Here is an 11,841-nt window from a genome sequence, read left to right as displayed (position 1 = left end):
TTTTTTTTCTGTTTTTGAAACAGGGTCTCCCTGTAGCTCCAGCTGGCCTTGAACTCAAAGATCCTCTTGCCTCTACCTCCCACGTGCTGGGATTAAAGGTGTATGCCACCATGCCCAGCTCAACAGTATATAATTTGAACTCTATACTAAACATCCCCTATTAGTGAGGACCTAATTTGGGTACTGTGGAAACTGCAGTTGAGCAAATAAAACACATCACTTAGCAACCGAGAAACAACACTCAAGGTAGGAGTGGGACCACAGAAGTCAAAACTGAAATGCAATCACAGAGTAGGACTGATTTCTAGGAGCCAGAGAAACTGTAAACTTTTACAAAACAAAATTTAAGGGTTTGGGGCTGGGAATGTAGCTCAGTAGTAGAGCCCTTGTCTAGACTGTGTGAGATACTGAGTTTGAGTTCCAGAACCAACCAACCTGCCGACACACATGCACACACAAAGGGCCTTGAAAAGTCTTTGGAGTGGGATGAAGCAGTATAAATAAGAGTGCAGCCCTAAGAAACTGAGGGTGTACATCAGTTAATGCTAATGAGAACTGGGGGGCAGGCTGGGAATCCTAACAAGACCAGTTATCAGGGCAAATTTTAGACAACAAAGTTTAACTCTGTAATCAATGGGAGCCACTGGCATTGGGTTGAATAGGAAAATGAAAATTTAATCTTCATTATAAAAGATACCATACAAGCAATGGTCAGAATAAAAAATTGTCAAAAATAAACTGAATTTCTAAATTCTCTATTTAAAAAAATGTTAAATGTTCATTTAATCAATCAGTCATTCTTTGATTTTTTTTCCAAAATTATTAAGATGGTGAAGCTTGTCCATTCCAAATTTGGAGTATGATAATATTGATGCTTCTATTTAATACCGTTTTTATAAAACAAACTTTATTTTAAATGTTTAAATAAAATTAGTGAGGGGCTGGAGAGATAGCTCAGCAGTTAAGCATACTGGTTGTTCTTGCAGAAGACCTAGGTTTGAATTCCAGCACCCACATGGCAGCTAACAACTGTCCGAAACTCCAGTTCCAGAGGATCCAACAGCTTCTGTCCTCCGCGGGCATTGCACGACACAGGTGCACTCACCTACATGCAGGCAATAAACACATACACATAAAATAAAAATAAAAATTAGTAAGTGAAACAAATCCAAAATAAACATACTGTAAAAAATATTTTAATCCAAGAGTTTGGAACAGTAACATTTAGAAAGTCATGTACAACAGTATTTACAATAAATTTTATTGTAGCTTTTGTGACAAGGAAGATGCCTTTTCCCAACTGTGGAACTGCATGTAGAAAGAGTAACAGAGCTGTAATGAAACAATTATGATCAAATCAGATTCTCACAAATTCCTATGGTTCAAAACTTCCAGTTAAATCAGAGCAGAGGCAGCAAGTGGGTGCCTCCAAAGTCCTCCCCTACCATGCAACTGACCTGCACTTAAAGCTTAGGCAGGCTTTCCCAGGCCAAAGCTTGTCATGAGGAGTCTTCAGCACATAGTTTAATTTGGGGACATTTTTAGCTATCAAAACTAATGATCTACCAGTCACTTTCAAGAACACCAGTCTCTATTCTTACAACAGTCAGGAAATCTTCACAGGGGCTGCCTAAGCAGCTCAGGTTTGCTGTATGCAAGAGTGGAGTGAGGTGATGTCCACTGTAGAACAAAGGCTTTGCTGAAGCCTCAGTCTCACAGAGGAAATGGGACAGCAGTGAAGAACAGTTCTACTGAGGGCAACTGAATGCTCCTGAATGCCTACAGAGAGTTAGATGAAAGTATGAAAAAGCCTGGGCTAACATTATCATCTATCAGTTGCTTTCTATAGGGTTAAAGCAGAGCCAAAGTCTGTTCTAGGGAAGGAAAAAAGATTGTGTGGCTTTATGAAACATATTGCTGATCACAATTAACACTGTGTTTGATTTACTCCTTGATCAGAAACCCAAACTTGGTATTTTCTACCTGTATAAAAATAAAATTCATTTTATGAATTTCTAGAAATAAATTATGAAGGAAAACAGACACTTAATGTTCCTAATGGCCTCTCTGGAATTTATAGCCTTTGCCTTGGGAAATACACACAGAACATAATATTAAATTCAACTATCAACATTTCATTCTTTTCTAGCTTTTGTGATTTTTCTAAGAAACAGGTAATAAGCTAGTTATTACTGGGTAGTAGGATTAAAAAAAAAAAATTTAAGACATTTTTCCATGTAGGAATTTCATGAAAGAAACATCTAGCATTAGCCAGACATGGTGGAGCACATATGTAACACCAGTACTCCAGGAGGATGAGGTGGAAGGATCTCAAGGGCAAGGCCAGCATGAGCTACATGGTGAGACTTTGTCTCAAAAATTTTCAAAAAAATTTTTTTTCAATTTAAGAGAGAAACATGTGGCATATCTCATTATAGCATTAATACAAGAAAACTGGAAACCCAGTTTTAATTTGGGGGTGTGCATGCACAAGGGATTAAAACCAGAACCTTACGCATGCTAGATAAGCATGCCCCAATTTTGGTTTTATAATTACAAGTGGTTGGCAACTGTTTCCTTAATAGTTATTGCAGGAGTAGGTCCGACATGAGTCCATATGTAGCCTTTCTCTGGTCGGGTGGGGACTGTAGGAAATGGTGATGATCTTGATTTGAAATACTCAGAGGGTGCATGACAAATGAATTCCAAGTACTCCATCTTCCTTGGAAGATCTTCCTCTGGCCCTAAAAGGCAGCCAATGGAAAAGTTAAATATAGTTCTGAATGTAGATATCATTTTCATAAAATGGTAGCCCTCTTATTAGACACTAAGAGGGATGTACTCTGGGGGTGTCTGACATTGGCATTTGAAACAAGTATCACTCTGAAGTCACTCTCCATTATTTATTATTTAAAGTGATTAAAAAATATAGCATCCTCCCACAGTGACTTGAGAAAGGATTCTAAAATTATCAGACACTTACATGGTTTAAGAAGCATCTGTAGTGTTTGAAGCACTTTACACATGTGAGTTGAATCCTCACAACTCTCTCAAGAGGGCACTACTGTTCCCTATTTTACATAGGAGGACAATGAGGAAAGACAGATTACAAAACTGGTGAAGTGGTAGGCTAGTACCCAGTAGTCTGGCTCCAGAGCTTGTGCTCTGACTCTTACATTGTGCTATATCATCTAGGGCAGGGAAGCACCTCAAACTTTGTGGATCAGAAAGAGGACAGAGAGAAGCCTGGAAATAATTTTGACACAAAATGGCCTCTGCTGGCTCTGTACTTGTAAGCACAAAGTAAGAACTGTGTGGTCATGTAACAAACTTGACAGAAGGGTGAGAAGACTGATGTTCTTATAAAAGACAACAGAGAGCTCTCTTTTAATGTGCTCACACAGAGAAAAGACCATGAGAGGATACAGCGAAAAGGGAGCTCTCTGCAAGCCAGGAAGCAAGGCCTACCACATATCCAGACAGCACCTTGATCTGACGTCCGTCCTTCAGAATTGTCAGTTGTTCAAGTCTGGGCATTTTGTTATGATGGCCCAAGCAGACTAACACATTCTATCATATAATATTGGAGACTTAATTAAATTTAAGAAGCCATGCCATTGTCAACCTTACCTATGATGTAGGATGCAGGATCAAATTGGTCTCTGGGGCTTGAGAGGGTAGGAATGAGCCATGTTAGGGCTGCACTTTTCTCACAATACTGGTCCTGAATAAAGCCCCTGATCTGAGCATAGTAGGGTTTTCCATCTTGTTCATCAATCACAGAAACAACATCACCAATTTGGTAATATACTCCCTGGAGGAAACAGAAGATAATCTCATATTAAAAACAGAACATCAGCCAGGCGTGGTAGCGCACACCTTTAATCCCAGCACTCGGGAGGCAGAGGCAGGCGGATCTCTGTGAGTTCAAGGCCAGCCTGGTCTACAATAGTGAGTTCCAGGACAGCTGGGGCTACAGGGAGACCCTGTCTCAAAAAGACCAAAAAAAGAAACAAACCAGAACATCACATAACCAAACATAACTTCTTTAATATGAGCAAATTTTCAAAGTACTAAAAAAAAGTCTGAGTATCAATATTTATGTTATGTTTGAGACTTATTTCACTTTTGAGTGAAAAATAATTACATATACATACATATATCATTATATGCATCTGGAGAAAATATTTATATAAACTGATTTTTTTTTTGTCTTTTTGAAGCAGGGTCTCCCTGTAAGCCCCAACTGTCCTGGAACTCACTATGTAGACCAGGCTGGCCTTGAACTCACAGAGATCCGCCTTCCTCTGCCTCCCAAGTGCTGGGACTACAGGCATGCACCACCACGCACGGCTTAAATTGATTTTTTAAAATCATGAATGCACTATCCCTACTTTTAAAAAAAGACTTCATTTTAAGAGTAGTTTTGAGTTCATAGCAAAAACAAAAACGGCATGGAAACTACAGAGGGGACTTATCCCCTAGTCCTCTAATCTGGCACACGCACAGCAACCCCCATTAAGTTTACTTTATAGCACAATCTTGGTGCTGTATATTCGATGGTTTGGGGAAATTATAAGGACATGTATCCACCACCATCATGTCAATGAGTTGTTTCAAGGACCTAAAAATCCTCTGTGCTCTACATTACCCCTACTTAAAAAAAATTATTATTTTTATTTTACGTATGAGTGTATTGCCTACACGTAAGTGCACGTGTGTCGTGTAATGCCTGCAGAAGTCATAAGAGGGTATTGGATTCCCCTGGAACTGGAGTTACGGACAGCTGTTAGCTGCCATGTAGGTGCTAGGAATCAAACCAGGTCCTCTGCAGGAGCTGCCAGTGCCCTTAACTGCTGAGTCATTCATCTCTCCAGCTCCTACTCCTATTTTTTTAACCCAGCCATTTAGCTATAGAAAAGTTAAGTGACTTGCTGAAGTCCACACAAAGCAAATGCAACCTGTGCACCCACACTAACTAGTTCAGTGATCTTCCCTGTACTGCCTTAAAAATCAGTGCTTACCTGGTGATAATGTACTCTACATACTTCCCTCCCCAAGTGTCCATTCAAAGAAAGTAAACACTTTAAGTTCAAACCAAAAGAAATGACAAAAACTTATTTTATGAGTATTAGGATGTATTTACCCTCAAGTTACATTTCTCAGACTTCTTGACAACTATCTCTTCCACTCACTTTTAGTTTTGTCTTCCCACAATATAAATGGCATTCCTGGTATTCTAAGGTTTGTGTTTTACCCATTGCCTGCTCTACTTTATATCCAGCTAACGCATCTGTACAAGTCCAAGACTGAATTCTCCCTATGTCTCTGCTATCCATCCCAGCTCCTCTTCTCTGGGTCTTGAGTTGGAAATAATTGCTCTTTGAAAATCCTTAGCAGCTGACCTTTATGGTACTTAGCACTACTCAAAGGGGGTGCAGTTCTCAATAGGCCATACTTGTTTCAACTGTAGAAATGGTGTGTGCTTTCCTTAAAACAGGGTTTTTGTAGTGGCCAAAGCTGCAAAGATACATCTAGTTTACAGAAAAAATTCTGAATAAATATTTCCAGTAATTCAACTGCACCATGGGTACCTGACAGGCTACAAGTTTCTCCCAGCAAATACTTATTCATGGTCTGAGGTGACTGTCTGAACTTGATTACCGAATGTGCACTATTATTTCAGGTAATCTTTTATTTATTAGTTTATACCCATTGTCAATTGGTTCTTTCCTGCATACACTACTCCAGAGTTTCAAGGTTTTTATCCGATAGTATATGCTTGTTATCTGATATAGTCACACCTTGAAAGTTCCCCTAAATTAGAAATTATATTTGCTTATCACAGGCACTCAAAATATATACTGAATATTAATCATAATATATAGCAGTGTGAAAATAGAACTACAATTCAAAGATAATGTCTTAGTGAAAAGTTTCAGTGGCAAGCAGTGCCTGGCACATGAGATGTTGTATCAACATGTACTTTGCACAGTGGTCGCCCCTTATCTGTGGGCTTACATTCTGAGATTCCAGAAGGTACCTGAAACCCTGAATACTGCTACTCTATGCATTCCATGTTTCCCCCATACATCCAAACTTATGATAAAGTTTAATGACTAATAACAATAACTATTAATAAAATAGAACTGAAACTGCAGATAAGGGGAGACTACCATACAAATATATAACACCAAACAGCATTATGGCACTCGATCCAAGCAGTCTGTTTGTTGGCAGAGAAAGAAGGCGCACACAATATAGTGAATATTGGATTAGGAATAACCAGACTGAGTTCATGCAGCTGCTCTGCCATGCAGTGCTCCAGAAAGCCACTTACCCATTCTGCTTTCTGCATACCCACACTCTTGTCTGTCATTCCCAGTGACTCCCATTCATTTCCCTCTCACCTGTTTGATCTGGGGTCCAGCTCAGCTCAGTGGCTCACACTGACCTCTTTAACTTGTCACTACGATGTTGGGTCTGCTGTGACAGTGTCTACACTGCTGGTTATCTGCAATATTACTTGACTATTTAGCTGTGTTTTGGTCTTACTATTTAATAAACATGGCAGTAGATAGCAATATGAAAATACTGATACTTGCAATCACAAGTCCCACATGCTTTTCCATTGACATACACATGGACCAGTACCCTAAATTTTTATCTTTTAGGCTTAATCTATAAACTGTATGATCAGTTGGAAAAATATTATACAAATCTGTAGATTACCACTTATATCATTCATTGATTAGTTACCCTGTTAAATGTCGAACATGATCTCTGCGAGTAATTATTTATAATCCTTATTATACAGATGAAGAAACATCGGAGTTTAGCAGCACAGTCACTTGCCAAGCAATGGAACCAAGATCTGAGGTCAGGACTTAGGCTCTAGAGTCAGATTTCCTTGCTCCATGACTTCTAGCTATGTAATCTTGGGCAAGCTAATTAATCTGTGTCAGTGCCCTCATCCATCAAATGAATAAAACAGTACCCAGTTCAGGTTGAATGAAATAAAACATGTAAAATGCTCAGTTCACTGCCAGATACACATCATAGACACAATAAGCTCCAAGACCTTATGATTATCAGTGTATAAAATCCTAGAACTACAGGCGAAGTATTTGCCTGTGTCAGGCTGTTTTCGACTGTACCAACTATGGGCTAACAAAAATAAATACACTCAAAGGTTATAACCATTTGAATGCTCTGGGGTTTGGTCCACTTGGGTCAAGCATAAAGCACCACTGCTTCCTATCAGACAATTCAAATCCCCAAACATCAAAGAGCTTTTAATGCTTGCTGCCTACTCCAGCTGGCCACCCTCAGAGAGATTTTCTATGTTCTAACTCCTTTCCTACCTCTTCCACTTTAAACGTAAGGAGACATCTCTCACTGAAGAGATACCTGTAGCTAGTCCAAGGGGGATCTTCTCACTTTAAAAACAAAACAAAAAACAAAAAAAAAATTGGAATAGTCTTGTTAAGCTCAACTCTATATTCCCTCAACTTTGAGTTTACAAGAAAAAATTTACCATGAGCATAAAGAACCATACTAGAAAAATACAACTTTATTGCAAATGCTTGTGCTTGGCCTTAATATTCTAGTGCTTCATACAGGCAGAAGTGGCTGAGAAGCAGTTTGCCTTTTCTCTACTTTTGTGTGACAATCCATGTTAAATATTTTGCATCTAACTTTGTATAGACCCTAAAATTGGGTATATTTCAATATAGGGTATTTGAAATATCAGATATAAACTGAGAATATTCCTGAAAAAAATACTCCTTAGACTCTCTTGGTAAACTTTTAGTAAGTTTGAATGTATACTACTGCTCTTATCTCTCCTGGATCTGCTTTAAAGCCTTTTGAAATCTCTAGCTTGTTCTACTCACCAGGCATCATGGTCTACATTCAATCTATTAGTCCATATCCTACCTTTGTCCTTCTCACCCTTCAATGCCTTTATATGGGATAGATGACTCACTCTTACACTGTCCACACTATACACTAGCTAGAGTTTTAAGAACAATGCCTTAGCACCTTCACATCGTATTTCCATAGGCAAGATCTCTTCCTACCTCAGCTCTGGATGAGATGTCTTCTATCACCTACAGCTACCTGTAGGGGAAAATAGCTTAGAAGGGAACAAAGAGCATAACCACGGCCTCTGCACACACACAGAGTAGCAGAGGCATAGAATAAGCCAAATGTTAGGAGCACATTACACAACAAGCCCAACTCTTCTTTTAGTAATTCCACAGAGGCTTACCTTGTAGAAGATTGATTCTGCAGTGATTATGGTGGAAACAGACTCAGGAGCTTTGATAGGCTATGAGAAAACAAAAGGAAAACATTTGTATGCCTGCATAGTATGTACAGGCATTTTCCCAACCATATGAGAATTGTGTAAACTGAGAAATGTAAAAATTTGTTATTTGGTGACAAGAACTACAGAAACTTCTGAGCAGATATGACAGTAAACACATACAATCTCAGCACTTGGAGGGCTGAGGTAGGAGGATGGCAAGTTCCAAAACTGTCTGGGTTATATAGCAAGAGTCAACAACCATAAAAATAAAAAAGGGAAGAAATAGATTTCTTGAGTGTTGATATGAAGCAGTTGAATGTTTCCACCATTTTCCCTATCTATAGCTTCAAACTGCTGAGAAACAGAGACAGAGTTTCTAATTATGATGTGAAGATCGAATACCAAGCTTCCTCAGAGCTCTACCAGACACTAAAATTCCAGCTATAAGAATATGCTCTAAACACACCTTTAATCCCAGCACTCGGGAGGCAGAGGCAGGCGGATTTCTGTGAGTTCAAGGCCAGCCTGATCTACATAATGAGTTCTAGGACAGCTGGGGCTATAGGGAGACCCTGTCTCAAAAAGCCAAAAAAAAAAAAAACAAAACAAAACACAATATACTGGCTCTAAAAAGTCTGGGCATGACAAAATGGAAATAATTTAAAAAAACTTGCAGATGAACAGATGAATACAAAATGAAAAGTGTCTCCCTGAAGACATCTTTAACTTTGTTGCCAGCCTGAACTCTTAGGAATTAGCCATATTGCAGCCATCACTGAAGGCTCTTCTTAAATTGCAATATAGATTTCATCACAACATTAAAAATCTGACTTGATACCACTCTTGAAGGAGTTAGAAAAAATTATAATGAAATAAGTGTGGACAACATGGACTTAAATACTTAAGTAACTTAAAAGATAAAACACCTGTGATACAAATAGAAACGAATATTCAAAATGTCTTATCAACAAATGCTTCATTTAAGAAAATTAAATTATAGAAATCCTAAATTAGGAGCAATTACTTTAAGAATCTCTAGCTAATATGATGGCTCAATGGGTACTTGTGATGCCAGTCTGACAACCCTAGTTGGATTCCAGGAACCAAAGGAAAGAACTATTGAAAGTTACCTTCTGACCTCCACACCTGGATCATGTCCACATTCACATTCACATTCTCATTCTCTCTCTCTCTGAATAAAAAATAAAAATTAGAATCTGTAATCTACCTAAGGCTATACCAATGGGCCCCTCTGTTTTAGAAATCATATACTCAACTTCAGAAATGTTTACTACCATTCTTGTTCTGAAAGTAATGCCAAACTGAGGTTTTTTGAGACAGGGTCTCCCTGTAGCCCCCAGCTGGCCTGGAACTCACTATGTAGACCACGTTGGCCTTGAACTTACAGAGATCCACCTGCCTCTGTCTCCTGAGTGCTGGGACTAAAGGCATTGTGCCACCACACCTGGCCCAAACTGAAGTTTAAAAAAAATTAATCAAGAGGCTGGAGAGATGGTTCAGCAATTAAGGGCTGCTCTTGCAGAGGACCGGGATTCAATTCCTAACACCTACATGGCAGCTAACAATAGTTCCTAACTCCAGTTCCAGGGGATCCAGCACCCTCTTCTGACCTTGTAGGCATTGCACAATACAGGTGCACTTGTGTGCAGGCAATACACTCACAGACATAAAATAAAAATTAAGTATTAAAAAAATAGTAAAGCCAGGCATGGTGGCACATGTCTTTAATCCCAGCACTTGGGAGGCAGAGGCAGGCAGATCTCTGTGAGTTCCAGGTTTACATAGTGAGTTCCAGGCCAGCCAGGGATACATAGAGACCCTGTCTCAAAACAAACAAACACACACTAGTCTTTAATATTGTCCATCGTCTCCTCATGCTTACAAAAATAAAATTTAGTACAATAAAAATCTCTAGCATAGAATTTTCAACAGTCACTTCCACTTCATAAAGCAGGCTCAGGAAAAATTTTGATTAAAATTCATCATAACGAGTCAATGATATATTATCTGGGGCTATAATAACAAATATGAGAATGAGTTCTGGTATTACTTGCTTCCTCTTGAAAAGAAAAGCGGCTATAGAGGCGGCTCAGCAGTTAAGAGCACTGACTGCTCTTGCAGAGGACTGAGGTTCGATTCCCAGCACCCACATGACGGCTAAGGGATCTGACACCCATTTCTGACCTTCTTGGGCATTGCGAGACATGGGTGTACCTACCTACATGCAAGCAACACATGCATACACATAAAATAAAAATAAACAAAATATAAAGTCTTCTTAATGTAACCATGTATCAAGACCCATAATCTCGTTAAATTGTCAAAGAACGAATTTAATAAAAAACCTTAGCCGGGCGTGGTGGTGCACACCTTTAATCCCAGCACTCAGGAGGGAGAGGCAGGTGGATCTCTGTGAGTTCAAGGCCAGCCTGGTCTCCATAGTGAATCCAGGACAGCTGGGGCTACAGGGAGACCCTGTCTCCAAAAGACCAAAAAAAAAAAAAAAAAAACCAAAGAGATCACAAATCTCTTTTTAAAAAAAAAAAAAAAAAAAAAAAAAACCTAAGAGATCCACAATCTCTTTTCTTTCTTTGCATAGAAAATGTGATGAAATGAGATAAATGATATAAAGCTTCTCTTAGACTCATACTCCATATTTCCCAGAAGAAAAAATAAAAGCTAAAAAAGAAAAAGGGTGAATTTCTCTTGCAACATCTTTGAGGGAGTCTGGCCTCCTCTCCAGAATACTGCAGGGCTGTCGACAAGTGCACCCAAGTTCGATGATGAATAGGGAAGGCAGAGGCAAGACACAACACACACAATGTCATTATAGTAAAAGACACCGTTCACAATCATCTTACATTCTTCAACTTAAAAATATGCCTTCTCCCTTTTCCTTTCGTGGAAACTTTCTTCTCAGCAGCTGGAGCAGATTTGTATTTGGTGTTTCTGAGTCGAGCAGACCTTCGGTGAATTTCTTGCTTACTCTGTTACACAATTAGAGAACAAAAAGGGAAAATAAATAAAAACTGTAGAAGTTACTGTCCCAATGTAACATCTCACAAAGACCACAGTCTGCATCCTTCCGTTGGACTAAAAATTTAAGGGTTAACATGAGCACACATCTCCAGAGCCTCCCAAGGGTTGGCGCTGCTTCTCCAGTGGTGCAGTTCATGGCAGCAACTATTCATTTGTTGTATTTATTGCACAGAAAAAATACAAAACAACGTAACTGCCCAACATAGAACAGTTCGGCTCCCGCACCTCTCGGTGGAGCTCCTACGCTGTCATTTAAAATGAGGCACAACTCGGTTAACAACAGTGGCCAGGTGTGAAGTGTCCAGGGCCTACCGCGAATGGGCACCTAGAATGGGAAGTCACTTGGGTGACATCCGCGGCGTCACCTAGCACCGCGCTGCCCCTCACCTGCTTGCCGCCCCCGCCCCCGTTGCTCTGCGCAGGGACCGCCGAGGTGCCGACAAAGGTTGCCCCGCCGAAGCCGCCGCCCC

At 39.6% G+C, this 11,841-nt stretch overlaps 1 protein-coding gene across 1 annotated transcript; it reads right to left on the bottom strand.

The window, feature by feature from the left end:
• Positions 1-1,049: 1,049 nt before the first annotated feature.
• Gatad1 (GATA zinc finger domain containing 1) lies at positions 1,050-11,839 on the bottom strand (the record flags this gene model as incomplete). The annotated part of the gene is made up of 6 exons (XM_008822585.3): positions 1,050-1,105; positions 2,558-2,744; positions 3,631-3,814; positions 8,273-8,332; positions 11,194-11,319; positions 11,759-11,839. Coding segments are annotated over 6 exons (642 nt in total), but the record flags the coding sequence as incomplete, so codon positions are not given.
• Positions 11,840-11,841: the final 2 nt, after the last annotated feature.

The sequence above is a fragment of the Nannospalax galili genome, unplaced genomic scaffold (genome assembly GCF_000622305.1).
Source record: "Nannospalax galili isolate Female #2095 unplaced genomic scaffold, S.galili_v1.0 scaffold85, whole genome shotgun sequence".
Taxonomy (NCBI): domain Eukaryota; kingdom Metazoa; phylum Chordata; class Mammalia; order Rodentia; family Spalacidae; genus Nannospalax; species Nannospalax galili.
This window is presented reverse-complemented; position numbering and strand designations above follow the sequence as displayed.